Source organism: Pollachius pollachius, assembly GCF_949987615.1.
Source record: "Pollachius pollachius genome assembly, chromosome: 20".
Classification (NCBI taxonomy): domain Eukaryota; kingdom Metazoa; phylum Chordata; class Actinopteri; order Gadiformes; family Gadidae; genus Pollachius; species Pollachius pollachius.
Window position 1 is genome coordinate 12,724,926 of NC_136953.1, and position 25,000 is coordinate 12,749,925.

Genomic DNA, 25,000 nt, shown 5'->3' on the forward strand with positions numbered 1-25,000 from the left:
GGTGTCAGGTTAGCATCCCCCCACACCCAACCACCCAGGAAGAACTGGGAGAAACCAACTGGAAAAAGATAAGGGAGTGATGGAATGATGTCCCCCACTCTGATCTCACACACACACACACACACACACACACACACACACACACACACACACACACACACACACACACGGGGGGGGGGGCAGTAAAGCAAAACAAGGGAACCTTTGAGTCTGTATTATTGTTTTTGTATTTAGTACATGGTGAGTTCCAACATGGCGGCCTCCTCCTCCTCCTCCCTAGCTCAGCTGGAGGCCCACCTGCTCCTGCTGCGACCCCGGAGCGAGACTCCCACAATGCACCTCCCCTGCTCCCCACTTCCTCCTCCGTGCCCCCCCACCCCTTGGTCTTTCGGTCTGGTTCAGCAGGTGAACCCTAGGTTAGTTTAGTGATAGCTAGTGTGTCACTGTCCCCCCCCCCCCCCCCCCCCCCCCCCCCCCCCCCCCCCCCCCCCGGCGTGAGATGAGCCCGCTGTCACCGCCGTCTAAAGCCCTGCGTATCATCAGCCCGCTGCTATTTATACCCCAGGTACAACAGCGCAGGCACCCGGCGGCTCTCGGCAAGCACACGTTGGTGCGAGGGGCGACGTCCTGCTTCGGGACCACGTTTAGTTCCCCCTACACTTTGGTTGTAAAAACTAGAACGCTAATTCAACACCCGTTTTGTTTCGTGATCTTACCGAATTCATATCCGTGTCGTTAAAAGTTTTCCTTCCACCCTGAACCGCGTCGGCCGGCTGGTTTGAGCGTGTTGACGTAACTCCCGGCCCGCTTCACCAGCCTTGTTTTGTGGGTCTAAGCATCCGACAGTAGCTCCTCCTCCCTTCTTCTACTTTGCCGGTTACACAGCGGCCATTTTGTCCCCGTTGGACGTGTCTTCCCCATGAGTTAGTGTGGCTTTAAACGTGGCTTTCCCGCTTTTTTTGATCGTGCTTTTTTGAGAAGTGATTGCTTTGTTACGTCGTTGATTTCTTCCTTCCAGAATGTACTTAATGGTGTTACCGTATGTGAGAAGGTGTTTATATTGTGGATTCATGAACTGCTTGTTATTTTGTTTTTTTTAGAATAAAGAAATGACCTTATGCAGCAGTTATTCACATTCTCATTTATTGACTATTCTATTTATATTTCCATAGGCTTTTTACAAGAACTAAGTGTAAAAGGATGTGTTTTAGAGACACCCCAAAATACACTTTCAGCACATTTTGAAGAGAAATAATATTAGGAGTGCTTTGTTTTTATTTGTTCTTTAAGGTTATTATAAGTGCATGGTTAGGCTGTGAATGTGTGTGTGTGTGGAGCACATCGCTGAAGCTGTACCGGGGACTGATGAGGGCCAGGCTATACCGGGGTTGGCCCAGGTGGCGCCCCCTGCTGGTGGCCACTGGTCGCCCTCAGAGAGAAAAAAATAAATAAAATGTAATTTAATTAGATGGTCGCCCTTAAAGAGAAAGAAAAATTGATTAAATGTAATTCGATTGGCGCACTTCCTCATTCTCAGTTTTGAGGTTACAAATTAAGAAAGAAAAATAGAAGATATACATTTTAATGTCATTCATAACCCCTTTATTGATTAGTTTATCGATCATGTGGATCCTGTCTCAGTGGTGCGGTTGAGAGCACATCAATTCCTGCTGATGTTTGTGTCCATTGAACCACAATGTAGGTTTTAACGTCATGATATGTCCGTATCAATGATTCACCCTCCGAGGGGCAGCAGAGAGCTGTAGGTTTGCACTCTGGGGGCCAAGCTTCAAGGCCCTCTGATTTACTCATTATGTAGAATATTATGAATGGGGAATTGTAGTCTTGGTTAACACTCTGCAGGTGCAGGTTCGAGTCCCCGCTCACACGGCCAATAAGAAGCTGACCTTCATGATGAGCTTTCAGACACTATGTAGGTTCAGGTTCCCTGCACAGAACCAGGGTTCAAGAGGTACCTTAATGGATACATCTTAGTTCTCTATCGTGTGAATGGTAAAGTCAAGTATAACCGCCAAAAATGTTCTGGTCGGCGTCTTGGTGGTGCAGCGGTAAGAGTGTGGGTTAACACTCTGTAGACTCAGGTTCGAGTCCCCGCACAGAACCAGGGTTCAAGTGGTACCTCATTGGATACATCTTATTTCTCTATCGTGTGAATGGTAAAGTCAAGTATAACCGCCAAAAAAGTTCTGGTCGGCGTCTTGGTGGTGCAGCGGTAAGAGTGTGTGTTAACACTCTGTAGACTCAGGTTCGAGTCCCCGCTCACACGGTCACCAAGAAGGGGGAACCCCCAAAAGGTCCCCCAACGTCAGCAGAACCCCTCCATCCCCCCCTTCATAGGGGCTGGGGGGGGTGTTAGGACTAAAGGGGTCTTGCTACTTTTTTGTACATCATGATTGATGATCTCCCCCCCCCAATTCGAGGTGCGCTTTAGATCTTGTGCCCCTTCTGTTAATTCTTCGTATGGTGCACCTGTGGGAGACAAAACATTCTTTTATTGCTGCCTCATCTTTTTAAACTTTTAAAAGCTTTGAATATGAGACAGACAGCAAACATTTGGAATCAGTCTTACTTGTCGTTTCCATCTGTACAGTGGTCTGCTCAAAGGTCGTTGTCTTGTGTCTGTGGAGGGTAAACAAACGCAGAAGAAACAGTTTCAAACCAGAAACGTGTGATCTTTCGTCTTTTTACGAAGCGAGACAGCCAGGGAAAAAAGTTAGTAGGTAAGTAGAAAGAAATCTAGAAACTGGCAGCAGTGCGCTTCCTCGTCCCAAGCAGATCAAGTTCCTTCGAGCAAATAGAACCGTTTTCCCCCCGAGGTTTTCTTTAGCCCGATCAAAGAGTAGCTACGCACTAGATCACGTTTGTGAATGAACAAAGATAACGACTGATAAATAGTCATCCTACAGATTGCTTTCTAGAACTGTTTCTCTCTCTTGTGCTAAAACACTTAGATCACGTGCGAGTCCAGTGCGTAGCTGACCCTTTAACCCTTTAACCCCTTAACCTTCCATGCCGGGATCAAAGTGACCGACCGTAACCTGGTGGCGCTTGTACTGAATGTCGGATGGGTAAGATAGGTGAACTAGTCTGTGGTTATGCTCAACAACATAATGTTCAGACCTGGAACAAACATGACATTGTTTTTTTTTGTTTTTGCTCTTTTTGTTTTTTTTGTTCCACAGACATGGCCCAAAATCAAAAGAAGGAAAACCTCCACAGCACCAATGAAGGAAACATTTTATAAACGGTACATTCCACTTCTGAAACATGACTTGTTAACATTGTGTTTTACTACTACAGAACTTCCTGAGTGTCACTTGGGGCTGAACGATTTGGGGAAATAATCATATTGCGATATTTCGATCAATATTGAGATTGCAATTTTGTATGCGATTTTTATTTTTAAGGTTCCTTATGTTCTGTAGTATTCGCTAAACAAGCAATAAACCATTCTATAGTTCGACCAACACAACATTGGAAACAGTCAGCATATAAACTGCTCTGTCCTTTAGGTCACGCCTATGTGTTGAGATTAATTGATGCATTAATTCATATAACACCTTTATTTAACTTGAATTGTAAAAGAAAAAAAAATACAGATATTACTGTAACAGTAACAAATTAAGCGATTAAAAAAAATATATATTATATTTTTTGGACGATTTGCAAATCGCCTTCTATTACGCGATTTCAGATTGAATTTGATTAATCGTTCAGCCATAGCGTCGCTATGTCGTGCCCTGTCTGTCTCGCTGCGTCAACGGGATTCGCCTGGGCCCGCTTTGGCCTGGGTCGCGTGGGTCAGCACTTACTTGGCACTGCGCTTGCATAAGCAGAACGTCACGCCCACGATGAGGCCGACGGCGGCGAGGGACGCCAGGACGGCGATCACGATGATCCACTTTGTCTCTGGAAAAACGAGAGAAACCAAAAGGGTCACGATCAAAGTCTTCTGCTCGTCGTCCACGTGCTGTAGATAAGACGCTATGCTTATTCTATACAGTAGTGCTTGTTATTGCATTAGCTGTTGTTGATTAATGTGCACTTATTATGGCAAAGTGTTATTATATCTTTCCAACCGCAATGCTAAGTGATATGATTATCACTGGGATCTGTCATTCATCATAGATGATAATAGGACATGCAATTCCAATGTCCTCTTTGTCATTACATCCACTTTAACATTTCTGTGCGAGAGAAAAACACAAAGGAAGCAGGTCCCAGCCCGTCACTGACTTCGAACTTTGCGGCGACGTCAGACACATTCACACACAACTGTGCTGTTTCGAGTTATTTCTTAATGGCTCCACGTACCCAGACCGCCGGCTCCTCCCCCTCCGCCGTCAATTTTCTCCGCTTCACAGAAGACCCCCTGGAAGCCCTCCGCACAGCTGCAGGTGTAGTAGCTGGTGTTCTGGACCACGCACTGTCCTCCGTTCTGGCAGCCGTGGTTAAGACACGGGCTCGCTGCGTTAAGGACGCACACACACGGGGACACAACGTGAACAGAGGAGGGACACACACACGGAGACGGACGCCGTGGAGACACACACGGAGACGGACGCCGTGGAGACACACACGGAGACTCAACGTGGACGGAGGTGACGCACACGTGGCACCAATTTTATTTTTAACGGTACATTTTGATTTCAGTCCGGGAAATACTTATCTTTACCCGACGATCGCGGACAGACACACACACACACACACACACACACACACACAATATATATATATATATATATATAGATGAAAACACGTACCTTTGAAGCAGTCCCGTTTGAAGTCGCTGACGGCGCAGACCTGGTCGGCGGGGCAGGACTTGGCCTGGCACACTGCGCCCGTGGCGGTGCACTGGCACGCCTGGTCGCAGTCCTCCGTCACAAAGGCCTCCGTCAGCTGCACCGGCAGGAGCAGGGAGACAGGACGCAGGGCAGCGGTCAGTGGGGGGGGGGGGCGACGCACACCAGAAGGAGGAGAGCCGGGGGGACGCTGTGGCGGCCGTAGACGTTGGTCTAGGTTTACACTGGGGCCATTTTGTTCCTGCTTTTTTTTTAACTCGAGTTTCCATGTATTTTTGTTCCTGTGTTTAAGTAAACTGGATTTTGTGGCCCGTTTTCCCCTAAAGTATTTGTTGTTTCGTATGAAGTATTTCTGCTGAGTCTGACTATCTCCTAGCTCTTCCATGATCACTATAATACAGTCGGTACGCAATCAGTTCCAAGACTCTAAAACGTTACATCAACACACTCACTTCTATTTCAACTTCTGCATTTGTGTTTACTCCATAATAATACTGTCGTTATAATTACCTTCGTCATCTTTATACATAGTTATTTAATTTGTATCGGTATATTCTATACCGCGGTTCCTCGGCTGTGAGCGGTGTAGTACGGCGGCGGCCATCTTGCGGGGTACGTACGGGGTAGTATCTGTCGAGGAAGGTGCAGCCGCACTGAGTGTAGGGCACGCAATCGCTCTTCATGAAGCCCGGCGCGCACTGGCAGCCCTCCACGCAGGAAGTGACCTCACAGTCGGTGGGGGCGGCCAGGTCGGCGCAGGAGGCGGGGCAAGGCGACATGCAGGGGGCGTAGACGCTGTTGGGACTGCAGCTCATGGCTGGGGGGGGGGGAGAGAGAGAGAGAGAAAGAGAGAGAGAGAGAGAGAGGTTTAGTACAGCTGCCAACTTGTTTGCTGTGAGTGAGTGAGTGAGTGAGTGAGTGAGTGAGTGAGTGTGTGTGTGTGTGCATGCATGCATGCGTGTTGAACCTATCTACAGTATATTTGTGTGTGTGTGTGTGTGTGTAATGGATCTGGGAGTGAGATGGTGGGAGATGGAGTGTGGTGAGAGTGAGATGGAACTGAGATGGGGTGAGATGAGAGTGAGATGGGGTGAGATGGAGTATGATGGGACTGATATGGGAGTAAGGTGGGGTGAGATGGAGTACGATGGGAGTGAGATGGAATGAGATGAGAGTGAGACAGAGTGCGATGGGAGTGAGATGAGAGTGAAATGGAGTGAGATGGGAGTGAGATGGAGTGAGATGAGAGTGAGATGGAGTATGATGGGACTGATATGGGAGTAAGGTGGGGTGAGATGGAGTACGGTGGGAGTGAGATGGGATGAGATGAGTGAGATGGGATGAGATGAGAGTGAGATGGGAGTGAGATGGAGTGAGATGGGAATGAGATGGAGTGAGATGGGGTATGATGGGAGTGAGATGGAGTATGACGGGCCTGAGATAGGGTGAGATGGGAGTGAGATGGGGTGAGATGGAGTATGGTGGGAGTGAGATGGAGTATGACGGGCCTGAGATAGGGTGAGATGAGAGTGAGATGGCGCGAGATGGGAGTGAGATGGGGTGAGATGGGCGGGCCTTATCGTACCACAGTCCAGCTGCTGTCTCCAGGGGCCCAGCCGGACCCCGGCCTCTTGGCAGGCCACGGCGTACACGTCGTAGCTGGCGCAGCGCAGCGCCGCGTCCGTCCGCTCAGCACACAGGTCGAACACGCAGTCGCTGTCCAATCACAACGCAGCACCACGTCACACGGAGAACAGGGCCAACAGAGGCAGGGTAACACCTTAAAGTGTGCCCAAGGAGGACGGGAACACACAGACACACACGCACGCGCAGACACACACAGACAAAGAGACACAGACACACACACGCAGACACACAGACAGACACACAGACAGACACAGAGACACAGAGACACACACACACCCAGACACACAGACACATGCACAGACAAACACACACACACACATAAAGCTTACTCTTGGAAGGGGCCGGGGGCCAGGTGGGCGTGGCAGGCGGCGAAGGGCCCCGTGGGGTCCACCAGTGCTCCACACTTGGCGGGGCCGTTGAAGTCGCTGAGGTCGGCCGGGGTGCAGCCGGAGGTCTCGAAGCCGTTGTCTAGGGGGGTCTCCACCTCACGCCTAGACAGATATAAAACCCCCTCTACTTTATCAGGTGTTGTGATTCAAAGGACATTATTACGAGTATTAGATGACTTACAGTTCTCTCTCTCTCTCTCTCTCTCTCTCTGTCTGTCTGTTTCTCTCTCTCTCTCTCTCTCTCTCTCTCTGTCTCTGTGCTTCTCTCTCTCTCTCTCTCTCTGTGTTTCTCTCTCTCTCTGTGTTTCTCTCTCTCTCTCAGTCTAACATCGCAACCTCGATGTTAGACTGGTTTTGCTTAAGAGCAGCAGAGGTAAATTAATCCATGTTGTTTAAATCTTTCCGGACATTGTGTCTGTCAGTATTTGCGATGTGTTTCACTGTGTTTGTGTGTGATCCAGTGTGTCCATGTGATCGTGTGTAGAGATGTTTTGCACTTTGTGTGTGGTATGTGATCCAATGAGTGTGTTCTTGTGGTTGTGTAGATGGGGATGGAGGACGACTCACATTGGGGTTGACTTTGCGGTGGCAGACGGCGAAGGGGCCCTTCTTGTCCAGCAGCATGCCACAGAAGCCAGAGCTCTCGTATCGGTCCTTCTCTTCCTCTGTACAGCCGGGAACCGTGGTGTTGGGCTTGGCATTGCAGCTACGAGAGAGACGGACCAGACCTCAGTGAGTACTCAGTGTTTAATGATGGACCGATTCATTCTGCTCTCACTGCGTCTATGAGTGTGTTAACAGTCAAACACAGGTGTAGTCATGTAGCTGTCTGGGCGGACATGTGATAGTACTTACGTTGGATCGGTGACCCAGCTGTGTCCAAAGTCGTTGGCGTTGGGGGTCAGAGATCCGTCGGGCTTCCTGAAGTCATCCTTGGCATTGAGGTTGTAGTCTCCGCACAGTCCACACAACTTGTCCTGGTAGCTGTAGGGAACAGGGTTTGGATGAGGGAATGTCCTTGGCCACTTATCATGACAACTGACAGGTGAATGGGAACAGCAGGAGTCCACTTACTCTTTGATCACCTTGATGTCCATGAAGTGGTTCCCATCGTATCGAACGGTGACGCCAAAGTCCATGGAAACCGTGTAGTGTTTACCAGACTTGAACACCGAGACGCCGGGGATGGGAGTCAAGGGCAGGTTTACATTGGTCCCGTTCAGCTTTGGAAAAATAGGACGCATTTTAGAGGAGCACAATTGCTGGAGAACGTTTTCAAATCTATGTCTGAGGTGTTCTTAAGGGGAAGATGGAGGAGTCATTGGCTTTTCTTGATGGCATTTGTCATTTTTACTTCTACATAACCAGGTGAGCCAATAAAATTGCTCTAAGAAAAACCCTTCATAAAGCACTTCAACAGCAGTGAACAGCTTGCCACAGTGGGAGTTCTGTCTAATTTACTGTCACTTTCAGTCTGCTTTGGTCCTTCTTTACCTGAACAGTGCCTCCCTTCAGGATGGAGATCTTCTGCATGCCAACGTAAACATGCACAGCCTTAATGTAGGAGATGGACGGGTTGTTGTAGCGGTTCTCGTTGTCGGCGTGGACCTCAAAGAAAAAAAATGTTCTTGTCGGCGTCTTGGTGGTGCAGCGGTAAATGGGTGTTGGTTAACACTCTGTAGGGGGTGTTAGGACTAAAAGGGTCTTGCTACTTTTTTGTACATCATACATTAATTTAGTGACTGCGTAAGTTGCCCCCCCCCCCCCATGACGACCGATAAAAAACGACAGTGTTACCCCTTATGTTTTTTTTCATGACGACCAATGAAAAGCGAGTGTGTTACCCCTAATGCATTTCATCGTGACGACCAATGAAAAACGAGCGTGTTACCCCTAATGCATTTCTTCGTGACGACCAATGAAAAACGAGCGTGTTACCCCTAATGCATTTCTTCGTGACGACCAATGAAAGACGACCGTGTTACCCCTAATGCATTTCTTCGTGACGACCAATGAAAAGCGAGCGTGTTCCCCCTCATGCATTTCTTCGTGACGACCAATGAAAAGCAAGCGTGTTACCCCTAATGCATTTCTTCGTGACGACCAATGAAAAGCGAGCGTGTTACCCCTAATGCATTTCTTCGTGACGACCAATGAAAAACGAGCGTGTTACCCCTAATGCATTTCTTCGTGACGACCAATGAAAAACGAGCGTGTTACCCCTAATGCATTTCTTCGTGACGACCAATGAAAAGCGAGCGTGTTACCCCTAATGCATTTCTTCGTGACGACCAATGAAAAGCGAGTGTGTTACCCCTAATGCATTTCTTCGTGACGACCAATGAAAAACGAAAGTGTTATCCCCTGTTTTTTTCATGACGACCAATGAAAAACGACAGTGTTACTCATGACGACCAATGAGAAACGACAGTGTTACCCCTTATGTTTTTTTTCATGACGACCAATAAAAAACAACAGTGTCACCCCTAATGCATTTCTTCATGACGACCAATGAAAAACGACAGTGTTACCCCAATGCATTTCTTCATGACGACCAATGAAAAACGACAGTGTTACTCATGACGACCAATGAGAAACGACAGTGTTACCCCTTTTTTGTTTCATGACGACCAATAAAAAAACAACAGTGTTACCCCTAATGCATTTCTTCATGACGACCAATGGTAAGACCATCAGCAGGTCTTACCATTTACACACTAAGCCACTCACCTAGAAAGTCATTAAAACTCATTTATCCTCATAACGGTATTCACACACCACCATCCATCGCAGGAATCAAACTCATGTCTCCAGATAAGATACACAACAGCTCTCTCCCCTACGCACCAACTAGGATTTGGTGAGAGTTTACGGTTTACTTTAGAATGAATTACATTGTTTATAAAATGTAATTAGGATGCCAAGGAGTGTGATGGGTAGGAGTTGAAGCTTTGTCCCCAGAGACATAACTCCAGAGATAACACACAGCCCTCTCACCTGCTCCACCTAGACACTGGCTATGATATTGTCAAGGTCTGTAATTGACGTTACATTTGACAATATTATATTTTAGGTTTCAGAGAGTATGGTTGGAGTGACTTGAACCAATATCTCCAGGAGTGATAATGAACTGCGCCAGAGACACTGGCCACAATCTGGTCTTATTTCAGAATTTACATTGTTTCTAAGAAACGGATTGTTTCTGTACTTGGTTATCAATGAGGACATGTTTGGTGGGACTTGAACCCACGTCTCCAGAACACTTTCCTAAAACAGTAAGGACCAGGTCAATTGTCTGTTTATTTGAAACAAGTCTGAGGAATGTAGGAGTATAGAACGAGCTGTGTTAGGTTCCAGCAGACTAGTCTGAAAACAACGCTCAGCATTTTTTAAACGGAGGACAGTACGTCAGATAATATGGTTCTGTAGGGGCCTAGTTCCAACCTTTATGCCCCTAGAAACAGACCCTTAGGTCTAATTGTCATTATTGATAATGACATCAACCACCATTTGAATACTGTTACAAAAATGTTTCAACTGCTTTTCATATGCTGGTTTGTCCAAACACAAACCATCTCGATTTTTTTTTCAATATTGTTTTTATTACTATCATTGTAATTTTTCATCATTTCATCTTTGCACAAAAACATACATTTTTTCAGGAGTCCACCAACCCCTCCCATCCCGTTTCCACCACTAAAGTTTACAGTTCGCTCAAAACACGTTTTTTTAAATCAATGTAAATTACAGCAATGTAAAACAAAAAAAAAAAAAAAAAAGAATAAGGAGAACTAAAATCAGCCCTGATAGAGAATAATAAAACAGCAACAGCCAGAGTAATAATAATAATAATAATTAGAATCCAAAAACCCAGCACCGTAATACAATGATCAACTTCTGGAGGAGAGGTGGAAAGAAAATAAAATAAATCAAAGAGTAGAGGAATCCGAAAAGCGTAAAGTAGGGGTTCGGCCTCGTTCGGAAATGGATACAGATGCGGAGGGCGACGGTGGGCGTGTCCATGTGAAATAATAATACAAAATAAAAATAGAGAGCCCGTCCGAGTGACCCTATAACATCTCGCTGCTCACACGCTGGCCGACAGGAAATAGTTTACGCAATCGCTCGCTACGTCCGCTCCCCCACCGATGGGAGCATGTAGGGAGCAGGGAGGAGAGATAAGGACCTGAGTGTTTACGTTGAGTCACGGTCGGTATCTTACTTTTGTTTTGAGCTTTATTTTTTGCGCGCGCAGACACGTGCTCGGATATGGGTGGTATCTTGTTGACTTGGCTGCGATCATCACGGCGTTGCTTGATAACAAAATAAAACGGATAAAAAAAAACAAAGAAATGCCCTCCAAAATAAAAGCGCAACAGTTCAACCCAACTTCCTTCTGCCTCCCTCCCCCTCTGTGGTTCTCTCCTTCCTCCTTTTGACAGCCAATAAACAGGCCAGTTCATACCCCCCATGTTGTAAAAATAAACTAGGACAAACAAAAACAAAAAGTTATTCATTCGTCATGTTTTCAGACGACTTGCCATCTTCACTATGAACAACAGTTCCTCAATCTGGAGTCACCGTACAACTCTGCATGGGTGTGTTGCTCGTGTGTGTCTAGTACTCGGTACACAAAGGAAGTGGCGTATGAGCGTGAATGTGTGTTTGTGCAGATAAAAGGTGCTGTACAATTAAAGGCAGCAATGATATGATCCCTGTAGCTCCCCCCCCCCAAATCTAAACCTGTACAAACCCCGACATTGTGTTTTTTTTTTCCGTCGTTTTTTTCGTGTAATTTTTATATGACATAAAAATAGAATATTATCAAATCAACGTAGAAGAGAAAATAATTCACCATTCATATTTTTTCCCCGTTTGACTTTCCAGTGATCTTTTATATACGCAAACACACGCACAAGTTAAATACCCCCCCCCCCCAAAAAAAAACAGAATACCTCCGTGGGAACACACGTAATCTGACAGACGTTGGGTGTGTGTGTGTGTGTGTGTGTGTGTGTGTGTGTGTGTGTGTGTGTGTGTGTGTGTGTGTGTGTGTGTGTGTGTGTGTGTGTGTGTGTGTGTGTATATAAGGGGGGGGCACTGAAGTGAACAAATGAGAGAAAAGGGGGGGGGGGGGGGGGTGTCCAGGTAGACATTCTGTGTAAGAAGGCGCGATGTCAACCGAAAGCCATAAAAATGTAAAATACAATAACATTAAAAAGAAACAAAAACAAAACCATGATCAACTGAATTTATTCTCGACATAACAGAATCATTGGTGCCCCGCCGCCGCGGGCTAGCGGAGCGACACAGACACACTACGACCCTACACGCTCGTCCGTACTCCACGGAAAGGCGGGAAACATTAAAAAGAACGACGACACACGAACCGAAGAAAAGAACAAAAAAAAACGAAGAGACAACAAAACCGACCACCCCCCACCATCGTGAGACAGCCCCACCGGCCCCGACCCCCTCCTGACTCCACCCTGCTTTTCCAGTGCACAACTGTTTCTGTTAAAGAGAAATAAGAAACGGGGAACGTTCTCTCTCTCTCTCTCTCTCACACACACACACACACACACACACACCATCTTATACATGTGACGACGTCATCATCGTCGTGTCATCATCGTCAAGTCCGACAGGAACTTGCATCATTGGCGTGAGGGGAGAGGAAAACAAACTAACCTAAAGTATCCGAGGAGGCGCGTGTGCATTGTGTGTGCGTGTCTTGCGTGTGAGCGCGCGCGCGCTTGTGTTTTTTTTTTCCAAGTCCAGAATGAAGGCAATGGGGAAGGGAGGGGGTGAGTGGAGTGTCATATTAGAGTGGGGGTGAGGGGGGGTTAGATGGGGCATCAAGGTGGTGTTCCGTTCAGCTCCATCAACAGGTGGAGCGAGTGAATATCTCTGCGTGTGTGTGTGTGTGTGTGTATGTGTGTGTGTGTGTGTGGTCGAGGGTCCGTTCTCTTGGAAGCGTGGGTGATGGGGGAGGGGGTTTGAGGGGTCAGGACACGTTCAGGGTCCAACGAATTGTTCCCCGTCCAACCCTGCCGTCCCTCTCTCTCTCTCTCTCTCTCTCTCTCTAGTGCCTTCTGTCTCTCCACCGTCTCGCCCTCCCCTTCATCCTATCATCTTCTTCCATTCATCCCAGAGCCACGCCCCCCACCCCTCCACCCAGAGGAACAAACTCCCCAGAGGGTGCAGGTGGGGGGAGAGAGGAGCTGAACACATGGAAGGGGGAGAACACAGGAGGGAGAGAGGGAGAGACCCTCCCCTTTGACCCCCTCCCTAGAGAAGCAGAGGCTCCTCCCCTCCCTGGCTGTTGATGTTGTCCTCGTCTTCGGGGGGGGGGGGGGGGGGGGGAGGAATGAAGAGGAGACAGAACGGTTGAACTGATTTGAACGTTCGAACGAGGAACGCCGAAGGTGGAGGAGGAGATGGAGGTCTTTTTCAGTCCCCTGCAGAGCGTCTGGTGGAGCGGGAGGAACCAACCCAGCCTTACATCATCAACCCCCCCCCCCCCCCCCCCCCCACCAATTATCAAGGTGGAGAAACGCGCAAACGAGAAACGTCTCCGATAACAATCAGCCAACAGGAACAGTCCGTTAACAGAACACAAAAGAATCATGACGCCCTAAACGCAACCGCGGTTCTGTCGGGCCCTCCCCCAAAACCCGCCCCCATCCCCCGTCAACCCCTCTTTAGGCTCCACCCCCTCGATGTAACCCAAACCCCCGCTTCCCCCCCCCCCCCCCCCCCCCCAAAAAAAAAACACATTCACCCCACGTGATGAGGTCACCCCCTCAGCCTCTCCACCCCATCGAGGGTGTCGGGGCGGCTCACAGCTTCAGCTCGTTGGCCACCTTGGAGGCGATGTTCTTGAAGGCGATGGAGGTACCGGAGATCCGCTTGAAGCGCACGCCGTTGAGCGAGAGGCGCGGCAGCTTGCACACCTCCATCTCCCACTGGACGAAGTCGTCGCGCGCCGGGTTGCCCGACACACACAGCAGCATGTAGCGCTCGCGGGCCTCGTACTCGCAGCCGTTGGAGTCCAGCACCTTGCGGATCTCCCGCATCATCTCGCCGGGCTCCATGGACGACGTGGTCTTCATGCTCCACGTGAAGCGCAGCGAGCGCGGCTTGTTGGACAGGTCTTTGGAGGCCGGGGCCAGGCCGCCGGGGCCCGTGGTGCCCGGAGCCGGGGGGGTACCGGTACCGCCTGGGGGGAGGGGGGGAGATGTGGTGAGCGGGTGGAGGGAGAGAGAAAGAATGAGAGGGGGAGACAGAGAGGGAGAGAGCGAGAGCGAGGGACAGAGAGCGAGACAGAGAGGGTGGAGAGAGAGAGATGATAAAGAGAGGGTGGAGAGAGAGAGAGAGATGATAAAGAGAGGGTGGAGAGAGAGAGAGAGATGATAAAGAGAGGGTGGAGAGAGAGAGAGAGAGAGAGAGATGATAAAGAGAGGGTGGAGAGAGAGAGAGAGATGATAAAGAGAGGGTGGAGAGAGAGAGAGAGAGAGATGATAAAGAGAGGGTGGAGAGAGAGAGAGATGATAAAGAGAGGGTGGAGAGAGAGAGAGAGAGAGAGATGATAAAGAGAGGGTGGAGAGAGAGAGATGATAAAGAGAGGGTGGAGAGAGAGAGATGATAAAGAGAGGGTGGAGAGAGAGAGAGAGATGATAGCTGGAGGGGATTCGTACCCGTGTTCCCGGAGCCGGGCGAGGAGTTGTTCTCGTCGTTGTTGGAGGACGAGGAGAGGACGCCGCCGGACGTCTTCTCAGACTTGTCCACCGTGCTGCTCAGCATCGACCTGCACCCACGGGTGGGGGGGTGGGGGGAAAGAGAGAGAGAGAGAGAGAGAGAGAGAAAAAGAGAGCGAGAAAGAAAGAGAGAGAGGGAGGATGATGGAGACAGAGAGGATACAAAAGGAGAGACAAGGGTTATAAAACGGGAAAGTCACACAAGAAGAGAATTCAGGATGGTCTCAGAAAGCATAAACAGGAGATCAGGGGAAGATGAAGGATAGAGGTCAGAGCAGGATGACGGTGTGGAGATGACTCAAGACACACACCCAGACGTACCTTTGTGTGTGTGTACCTTGATTAACACAAGTTGTGTTACAATTTTAACACCAAATTGTCTTTTTTTTTCCTACACACACAAAGATACACTCCCGGGCGCAGCAGAAGAGGAGGTAAATCATAGGTTTTCCACACGCACGCAATCACACACCCATGCACCTCTTCCAGCCGCCCAGATGCACTCTCCCACCGGGACGCCAGCATTCCCGACCAGTCCGCCCTTTCACACCGACACCCCTGATTGGTTAAGACCCGACAGCATAGGCACCCATCACCGGCCAATCGCAGCCCCGTTATTGGAAACCCCGTCTCCCAGCCACTCACAAACCAAGCACGGCCTTCGGATCAGTCTACTGATTGGGTAATCTGCTAGTGTTCTGATTGGGCAGTCAGCAGGCGGTTTTTCATTTGGGGTAAAGTGTAGGAAAAATGTGGGGATTTGTAGTTTTGTCGGGTTCTGGGGTTCCTCACCTGCTCCCCTCTTCCCGACCCTCTCCCTCATACGGACTCCTCGAGGAAAATCAACACAAGTTTAGTTGTTTTGAAGGGAAAAAAGGAAAAAACGTGTGTATAATATAAGGGCTTCAGCTTAAGGACTAAAGGGACGTAAACATCATCCACCCTACAACACATTGGCGCCTCTTTAAAGTCATACAGCCGAGGGTACAGGGACGCGCCGTAGCAAACCCCCCCCCAAACAGCCCGCTCCTACGATTCAAACACCCAGCAAGGACCCCCACCATTCCACAACCATCCAACTCAATCCACCTCCCTGACTCGGGAACCTCCATCGCTCAATCCACCTTCCACCCTTCACATTGCGTCACCTGGGGCCTACACCCCCCATGATGCTTTGCAGCTAATGACTGCTACTGGATCTGCTGCCCGGCCTTGATGCGCGTAGCTTTCGGGCTGCGATTCTTTCTTCTGTCCAGGCCTTTATACTTATGTGGTTCACATTAAATGTGGAATAGAATGACTCTAAACATAATCTAGTTCTAGGAATACTGTGAAAATGGAATAGATGGGAATGGTTTGAAATTCCAATGTAATTCCAATTTAATGGACTGAATTGGAATTCAATGGAATGGAATTTAATAGCCTGAATTGGAATATAATGGGTTTGGAATGGAATGGTTTGGAATGGAATGATTTCGAATGGAATATAATGGTTTGGAATGGAATGGTTTGGAATGGAATGATTTCGAATGGAATATAATGGTTTGGAATGGAATGGTATGGAATGGAATGGTTTGAGCCCCGACATGATAGATCTGAGACCACAGGACCGGGATAGGGTGTTAATGATAATGACCTAGAACCTTCTGGAATTAGTAACACCCAGGCTACACAGAATGTTCTACTAAAAACAGACAATAGAACAACGCGCGCACACTCTGGGAAAAGTCCTTAAAAAAAAAACAACTGAAAACACACATTACAAAACATGACTTCCACACGCGTACGGATTCATCCTCACGACGGCTTAGCGCTCCAAAATAAACAACAGCAGCAGAGGCAAAGCCGACGTAAGTGTAAGCAACGCAAGGGGAGATCGAGAGCGACAGCAACAGAAATAAAAAACCACAAACAAAAACAGCTGACATGCGAACACAGCTGGTGGGAAACAAAAACAAAAAGACAAAAAGACAGCGCCTGCTCATGTTCATCCCGTCATGAGTCAAAAACATAAACATCCATAAAATGATATAAAAAAAAAGGGGGTTAGTGAAAAAGAACAGGACAATGAGACGACAGCTGGACGAGCCGCTGCAAAAGAAAGGTACGGTTAGGGTCAACATACAGGTCATGGAGGGGACATGGAGGGCGACGGGCCGTGTGTGTGGGGGGGGCGCGTGACAGGGTGAACACACCCTCACACGGATTTTACGCAAATTCGCCGGGATGTTGTAGGCGAAAGCAAAATGGCCGCCACAACATGGCTGCCACGACTTGCGAGAGAGAAGCACCCCTCCATTAGAGATCACCTATTAGCTCTGCCGTTGAGATATCCACAACCATGAATTATTATTGAATGGTATTAAATGATAAATGTCTAAAAATGCCAAGTTAGTCCAGAATCACAACCTCATTGGGATGTGTGTTGGGTCAGCCAGGTGAAGGAGTCTACCACCCCCCACCCCCCTTTTCAGAATGAGCGAGCAGTCGCCCATTTACATTAAAGATATTTCATATTGGTCCAATTAACCCTCTGCTATTTCTTCCCCACGCGTTAAGTTGGTCCTTGCGGTGGTGCAGTTGCGTGTTCCCACCACTAGGTGGACACGTGGACCGTTATTTACGCTGCAGAACACTGACCTACTTGCTGGATAGAGCCGGCCCCACTCCCTCTGAGGGTGCACTTTACGAATGCAGGAGCCTGTGTGCATGTATGTGTGTATGGTTATTTACAATAACATTTAGGGCATTTATCAGCCTGCTTTTATTCAAAACCTCTCCTTCTTCAAGACAAGAGTGTAACTAATATACCAGCTTACTGGTTCTGCTCTAAACGCAGGCTTAGCTCCGCCCCACAATCAAATCTATGGGGGCACACCCGGTGACCGAAACTGGCTGATAAAGTTAGAATTTGTTTATAAGTGTGTGTGTGTCCCTGGCATAAAGCCATTTTATTTCCAGTCAGCTCAGGACAAGGTCGTCCAGTTGTGGTGTTGCTGCCGTTAGACAGGGAGGGGGGAGCGATAGGGAGAGGAGGGGGGAGGGAGAAGGGAGGAAGGGAGGGAGGGATCCGGTGAAAGACAGGATGAACAGGATGGGAAAGGAAAGACGAGTGAGAGCGCAGCCTCCAGGAAGTGTGCGGTGGGACAGACAGACGGTGCGGCCCCCCCCCCCCCCTGACTCCTCCTCCTCCTCCAGAACCACCACCCCTCACACCAGACTAACTGGGCATGAACTCACCCCCCCCCCACACACACCCCCACCCCAACTTCTTGAATACACAAGCGCTCGTGAAGACACGCTCAACGCGCTACTCAGTTAAAGCTGTAAGCGCGGCCTCATGTAACGGTTCCTTCGTAGCGACGGAGCCCCTTGCGACTCCCCATCGACCCACCGACCCACCACGCACCGGGATGGGCGGTGGGCCACGCAGGGACGCCCCTGGTGGTCTCAGCCGACGAGCACAGCCGACGAGCGCGAGGAGTCGGCGGCGGCGGCGGCGGTGCTGGGGGGGGAGAACTAACCGGTTCCGAATCGACTCGGCCGGTCAGGCGGGATCGAACCGGTTTCGGTTTGGTCGGAGCCGCAACGACGAAAGGTTCCTGGAGAGCATCGGTTGACGCCGTTGTGTGATAGCAGCACGATACGTGTGCTCGGCTAGTCTAACGTTAGCTATAGTCCTCCGTCTATCCAAAATGGTGGACACAAGGCTTATGATCCACCCGACTCAACGCGTCCTCAGGGCTGACGGACAACTTCAGCCTCAACCAATAGTGTGCGAGCGGCAGGGAAGACCGTTAGGGGGAACAGTGATGGTTATAACAGGGTGGTGGTGGTGGGGAACATGGCCGTCCACGTGGGTTGAGTTATGAATGGGACGGAGTAGAGAGTGTGTTGTGGGAGGCGGTCACTATTAAACCACATTATTAAATGCCGTGGTGGGGATACACACACAGCTAGTCCTACAAGTACAATCTAGACGCTTATCACACACACACACACACACACACCTAGATAAACCCAGCAGGGTGGAGGGTGGGAGATGGAGGAGGATCTGATGGAGGGATGGATGGAGAGAGAGAGAGACAGGAGGTGGGTGAGTGGGTGTTAATGTGCGTGTCATGGCTGATGGCATGAGTGGAAAGGGAGGTTAGTCATGAGGGAAGGGCACAGAAAATAAAAAAAGGCTGTATCACTCCATATCAAAGTATGAATATCAAATTAAAAACAACAAAAGTGTCCAACCACAGAATATAAAAAAAGGGATAGAATTAAGAGGCTCAAGCCACGAGGGAAGATCTCAAACAATAAGCTGCATGAAACACCAAAAAAAGGGAGGAAAATGCATGTATATAGATATATATATATATATATATATATATAATATATATGGGAGGGAGAGGACATATTTATATCTATATACATACACACATCAAGGGTTATAGTCAACATTGGGAAGTTGCCTACCTTCTTGGGAACCTGAACGAGAGATTTCTACAAAAACACAAGGGGATAAAGGAAGGAGAAAAGAAAAAGTCGGTGTAAACGTAAGCTTCAGTGACTCCGCTGTGAAAAGACAATCCTGCAGAATCAGCAGGAAAAAAAATGAAATGAAAAATGGAAGCGTTAATTTTTTTTCTTTTTCCAGACAACATTGAACAAAAATAAAAAGTGTTTGAGTTGATGATGTTACACAGAGTGAGTTACTGATGACTGGGTTACGGTTTTTACTGGTTTAAGCAAACTGTTAAGGAGGAACTACAGTCGTGGTCTGAATGAGATGGCTCATCTTAACCCACTGGGCACACTCATCAAAAAAAACACCTTGTTTAGGAAAACCCCCGTAAACCCCCTGGCTACATGAGATGGAACATTCCATCAGCCACAAAGGGGCTGCAGGCCATACCATCTCGGGAAGAACAGGGTGGTACTGTGAAATGAAATAAGCACATATTGCAAAGAAAATAAAGTACACAAGCACGCTGTATAGAAACTGTTGCCCTGCCCGCAAGGCGCGCACACGCACACATACACACACACACACACACACACAAAGAGCAAAACTAAAGAATGGAGGAATTAAATACAATATCCAACAAGTTCAAGCATGCATATATGTATGTACGCACACGCCCTCACAGGATAGAAAAGTGTTGTGGGGATGCCATGTAATTGGCTTATAAAATACAACTGTGTGTGTGAACCAAGGTGTCCCCAACAGTGGTATTTATAGTCGAGAGAAAAGTGATATCTCCAGTGTAACCATGGATACTGTCACCACGGAGCTATCTTTGAGTGGGAGGGTCTGGAGATCGGCTTGTCTGAGCTTCCATCTTTTCACACACACACACACACACACACACACACACACACACACACACACACACACACACACACACACAGTCTTAGAAGTAAAATCGAGACCATTATCTCTGTTACAAACACACACACACCTAGTCTTAGAAGAACAATCTAGAAGCTTATCTCAGTTCGATATGTGCTCGCCGCCCGACTGGCCCCGGTGAGTCAGACGGGATGATGTCACGACGCCACACCTGATGTCCCCCGTGGACCGCGTGTGACGGTGTCTGACACGTGCACCTTGGTGTTTGTGTTCCTTTCCTTGTCCTGTGAGCACTAGTCACCGCCATAAATGTCCCTCTATCCTTTTTTCCATTGCCTTGAACCCGCGCACACACACACACACACACACACACACACACACACACACACACACACACACACACACAGGCGGCCTCCTCCCTTTAAACCTCCACCTTCCTGCGGTGTTCTACCACACTGCTCCAAGCCCTCCTTGTGGCCCTGAAAGCTTTTGAAGAGGCGGCGTCCATTTTAAAATCGTCCAAGCGACTTAATAAAAAAACTGAACAAAAAAAGGCTCCATCCCTCACAGCCCCCTCCCCTAGTTAGTCATCCATCTTCAACGTGTGCTAGGGAACAAGGTTTCTCCTTCAAGCCATCATTTCCAGGCTACGGTGTGAACAGGGCAGTGCCGCCATAGTGGCAAAAAAAAACGCAAAAAAGTAGAAACTCTCAAAACACAGTGGCGTTAAATGAACTCGTCGGATTGGACGGAACAGCATCAGGAATTACGAACGCTTCCTTCTGATTGGCTGGCGGCCCTGTCGCCTCTAGTCCCCCCATCAGACCCTCCCCCATTGAAAACGACCCAAAACAGATACAGAAACCGAGAAATCAACAAAAACACGCCGCCAACACGTCAGTCCTCATCCACACGCCCTGAACACACGTCTACGCCCTTTGACCCCCTCCCCCGCGGCCGCCTCACCTGCGTACGAACTTGGAGGTGAACTTGCTGAAGATGCCCGTGGCGCCGTGCGTGCGCCGCGCCTGGCTGTTGCCGTGCGACAGCGAGGGGGAGGCGGGGCCTCCGGGGTAGGCGGAGCCCTGCTGGTCGCGGGCGCCGCGCTGCTGCCCGGCGTGGAAGGTGCTGCGGATGCCCACGCCGCGCGAGAAGTTGGCGCGGTCGCCGGCGGCGCCCGCGGCCGTGCTGCCGCTGATGTTGTGGGCGGACGGGGAGGCGCCCGGGGGCCGCTGGGCCGGGACACTGTGGGGGGAGGAGGAGGAGGAGGAGGAGAGGCAGGAGGAGGAGAGGCAGGAGGAGGAGGAGAGGAGAGGCAGGAGGAGGAGGAGAGGCAGGAGGAGGAGGAGAGGAGAGGCAGGAGGAGGAGGAGAGGCAGGAGGAGGAGAGGAGGAGAGGCAGGAGGAGAGGCAGGAGGAGGAGGGGAGGAGAGGCAGGAGGAGGAGAGGAGGAGAGGCAGGAGGAGGAGAGGAGGAGAGGCAGAGGAGGAGCGGCAGGAGGAGGAGAGGAGGAGGAGGAGAGGAGGAGAGGCAGGAGGAGGAGAGGAGGAAGAGAGGAGGAGAGGCAGGAGGAGGAGAGGAGGAGGAGAGGAGGAGGAGAGGCAGGAGGAGGAGGAAGATGATGGGGGAGGAGAAAGAGAGAGGAGGAAGAGGAGGAGGTGGAGAACAGGGTGAGGTAAGAAGAGAAGAGAGGTTGGGGCGAGGAAGGAGAGAGGAGGAGGAGGAGAGGCAGAACAGGAAATAAGAGAAGAGAAAGAGAGGGAGGGAGGAAAATAAATTGGCGTCATCGGAAAGTTGTACGACCGGAAGCAGAGCGATGAGAAGATGAGGTGTGACGAAGAGGAGAGGTGAGAAGAGGACAATGAGTGGGCGTGGGGGCGGAGGGAGAAAGAGGAGGAGGCACAGAGAGAGGAGTGGGAAGAGGAAGAGGAATTTGGAAAAATACAAAAAGTGAGAAAGGTGGGGGGGAGGAGAGGCAGAATGTCTCAGTTAACATCTATATTTAAAACAATTCATTTCTGTTGCAAAAGGCATCCATAAAGACCTTACAGAGCGAACCGCAAACAACACTGGTGGGTTATTAAGACGCAGACACACACACACACACGCGCCATCGCAGGGGAGCAAGGCACTATTAACCACTTTGATAATTCTTGACGTTTGCGTTGAAAGAGGTGTGTGCGTGTGTTTGTGTTGTGCACATGCGTGTGTTCTGCAACGCTTGCCATGCAAACTGCAAAAAAATAAATAAAAAAGGCTAGATGCAACACAATACACACAGGCAGGCCAACAATACATGGCCAGGAGCCCAGAGAGTGGCGCGACACAAACTCATCCAACCAGAAACACACCACACAGAACCGAACACACCCCCCCGACCAACATCACGGACATCGGGGAACCGGTGGACGAGAGTTCCCCCGACAGAGAACCAACATGGACCCAGATACAAAAAAAAAATAACGATTTCTTCATCTGCACTCGATTGGGATGGGGAATGAATTCAATTAATCAATTGATAAATGAATGTGAAGATCGGGATTCTTTCCTTCCGCAACATTTGTATTAATATTTGTATCACCAGGTGGCCTCAAATCATTTATTTTTTCAAAGAAAAATAAATGTAAGGCACAAACGTTCAGTTATCTTGGTGGAGTGAAATACCGGTACGGGCCAACAGAGGGCGCTGCAGTGTATTCACCAATGATCATTTGCCTAAACAATGTTAGCTTTCGCGACCAATGAGGAACCTTCTCAGTGTTCAAACGCATTGCACGCAGTGCTCCCAAAAAATAACTGTAAATTACTGAAAATAAAATCATCTTTGGAGATGGAGAAGGAATACGACGCGGTCAGGTAGAAACGGACAGAGGAACTTTATGACGGACGGCTTGTGTCGCTGTTTGATGGACATTGGTTTGGTGGTTTGTAAGGAAGTTGGGGTTGTGATAAGGTGGCTGAAAGTGAGCAGAATAACCCTAACCCCCGTCCAAACCACAACTCATGGCTCTCACATGTGAGGAAACAGGAAGTGGGCTCGACAGAAATATATAAAAATAAAGGTAATATATTGTCTGCTTTAAAACGCGATTTGAGGAGACCCATTCAAGTCAATACGAACTGTTCGGGACAAAACCTCACATAAAACTTTTCGTGAAGGTTCAGCTCAGCAGTCCAGGCAGAGACCTCCCGAGATGTCCGGTTGAATACTTAAACGCTTTAAACGTATTAAAGAAGGTCGATATGCATTATGCTGCATGCAGCTTATGACCTCAGGGGGACTTGAAACACTTACGTCAGATACATTTTTGATCGAGTTGCGATTTTTTAAATTATTTATTTATGTACTTATTAGAAAATAAATACATGCGAAATTGCGTTCTTCATCTCGGTGCTGTCTGAATTGACTTTCACTTGAAAAAGGTCACCTACGATGCCCTTGGGTTTCCTGGTGGTTCCGGGGGTTTTAACCTCCTCAAGGAGCGACGAAAGCTAATGCCTAACCAGGGAATAAAACAATTAAAGGCCTTCCCGTTCAGCGGCCGGCTCCTAATCCGGTCACGTTCTCACGGCCGCTGGCCGGCCTCAAGACGCAAAAGCAGGAAATCAAATCCTGTGACAAAAAAATGGAAAAACAAATGCCAACCAGTTTGTCCCGTATTCTTAGTCTTGTGTTTATGTTTTTCTTCCTTAACCGCTGCGGTCTCCATGGCAGCGGACGCTTTGCAATGCTAGCCGGGTCACACAAGGCACGTCTGACGACTCTGTGGGACCGCAGAGGGATTCAGGCAGACAACAGGGCAGCCGGTAACGGCTGGGCCGTGATTGAACGTTGCTGCTGTCCCCTCCTTGACTCACACGGTATACTTATAGAACAGAGATACGGGCTTAATAAGATAACGAGTTTTGTGTGGTGAACGTGAGTCAGAGCGAAAGGGGGAAATTAATTGTTTTTTAGTCCGTTTTGAGGTATGAGTGAATCACAGTTTACCTCGGGGTTAAACTCATGACCCTGATGTGACCGTGTAAGCTGAGCTGGTAGGGCGTGGCGTCACACCGTTCGGTTTAACGGTTCGATCCCCCTAGGTGGTTCACCCCTGCCGAGTGTACGCTCATATTTAGCCCTCTTTGATAGGACATCGTTCCTTGGCCGACCGGCTTCTTCTAAAAGGTTCTAACCTCGCTGTGGGAGACCCGGGTACGTTGGCGCGTTCCCATCACGTGACCGGGCCGTTAGATGCGCTGGGGTTGTGTCTGTCCCTACGACATGTCATCGTGATAGTGCTGATGGAACAGTTTCCCAACGCTGGGGTACTTTACCTGTGTGTGTTATGATGTCAGTGGTGTGGGGGATTTCCCCCTGGTTTCTGAACGTCTGTATGTGTGTGTTAGAGACTTGCCTGGCCTTAGGTGCGTGCAGGTGTGTGTGTGTGTGTGTGTGTGCGTGCATGTGTGTGTGTGAAAGACTTGCCTGTGCCAGTGGTGCGGGCTTGCGTTCATACATGCGTGCGTGTGTGCTAGAGACTTGCCTGGCCTGTGGTGCGTGCAGGTGTGTGAGTGTGTGTGTGTGTGCGTGCATGTGTGTGTGAGAGACTTGCCTGGCCTGTGGTGCGTGCAGGTGTGTGAGTGAGTGCGTGCGTGTGTGAGAGAGACTTGCCTGGCCCTCGGTGCGTGGAGGTCAGAGGGACATGGATGGTTGGAGGAGGAGAGGGACTTGTGGTGGCGGGAGCGCGAGGAGGAAGAGGAGGAGGAGAGAACGGCAGCAGCAGAGGCAGTGGATGCACGGGAGCCCGGAGTGTTTAGGCTGGGGTGGATGGAGGAGAGGGTGGAGGGTGGAGGTCAGGGTGATGGAGGTCAGGGAGGAGGAGGTCAGGGAGGAGGTCAGGGTTGAGGTGGAGGTCAGGGAGGAGGTGGTCAGGGTGGAGGAGGTCAGGGTGGAGGAGGAGGTCAGGGTGGATGGAGGAGAGGGTGGAGGGTGGAGGTCAGGGTGATGGAGGTCAGGGAGGAGGAGGTCAGGGAGGAGGTCAGGGTTGAGGTG

General features: G+C 49.3%; 2 protein-coding genes across 10 annotated transcripts in view; both read right to left on the bottom strand.

Annotated features, from left to right (window-relative positions):
- Positions 1 to 1,522: 1,522 nt before the first annotated feature.
- On the bottom strand, positions 1,523 to 8,002 carry LOC307091442 (zonadhesin-like). Its single transcript, XM_079758419.1, has 11 exons — positions 7,934 to 8,002; positions 7,715 to 7,843; positions 7,427 to 7,565; positions 6,800 to 6,961; positions 6,409 to 6,539; positions 5,444 to 5,640; positions 4,785 to 4,920; positions 4,336 to 4,488; positions 3,834 to 3,930; positions 2,591 to 2,640; positions 1,523 to 2,490 (listed from the first exon to the last, which is right to left on the bottom strand). Exons 3-11 carry the CDS (start codon positions 7,558 to 7,560, stop codon positions 2,327 to 2,329), a joined length of 1,224 nt encoding a protein of 407 aa, XP_079614545.1. The 5' UTR covers positions 7,561 to 7,565; positions 7,715 to 7,843; positions 7,934 to 8,002; the 3' UTR covers positions 1,523 to 2,326.
- A 5,625-nt stretch (positions 8,003 to 13,627) lies between these two features.
- The window catches only part of mark2b (MAP/microtubule affinity-regulating kinase 2b), a 45,711-nt gene continuing 34,338 nt past the window's right edge, over positions 13,628 to 25,000 (bottom strand). For 3 of the 9 annotated variants that reach the window (XM_079758311.1, XM_079758314.1, XM_079758309.1), the window contains exons 17-22: positions 24,620 to 24,766; positions 20,930 to 21,208; positions 19,087 to 19,113; positions 15,412 to 15,450; positions 14,560 to 14,669; positions 13,628 to 14,081 (exon numbers count right to left, since the gene is read on the bottom strand). In XM_079758311.1, the coding sequence (XP_079614437.1) occupies positions 13,702 to 14,081; positions 14,560 to 14,669; positions 15,412 to 15,450; positions 19,087 to 19,113; positions 20,930 to 21,208; positions 24,620 to 24,766 (982 nt within the window). In that variant the 3' untranslated portion in view covers positions 13,628 to 13,701. The remainder of the gene's footprint in view (positions 14,082 to 14,559; positions 14,670 to 15,411; positions 15,451 to 19,086; positions 19,114 to 20,929; positions 21,209 to 24,619; positions 24,767 to 25,000) is intronic. The other 6 variants (XM_079758310.1, XM_079758317.1, XM_079758313.1 and 3 more) reach the window with 6 other exon arrangements.

Bases quoted from the DNA above. Each gene is read 5' to 3' on its own strand.
- LOC307091442 (XM_079758419.1), bottom strand. From the start codon at position 7,560: ATGCCAAGCCCAACACCACGGTTCCCGGCTGTACAGAGGAAGAGAAGG. The intron at 6,540-6,799 runs GTAAGCTTTATG...GTGATTGGACAG, and splicing joins GCCCCCGGCCCCTTCCAAGA to CGACTGCGTGTTCGACCTGT. The intron at 3,931-4,335 runs GTACGTGGAGCC...TCGTTTTTCCAG, and splicing joins GGGAGGAGCCGGCGGTCTGG to AGACAAAGTGGATCATCGTG.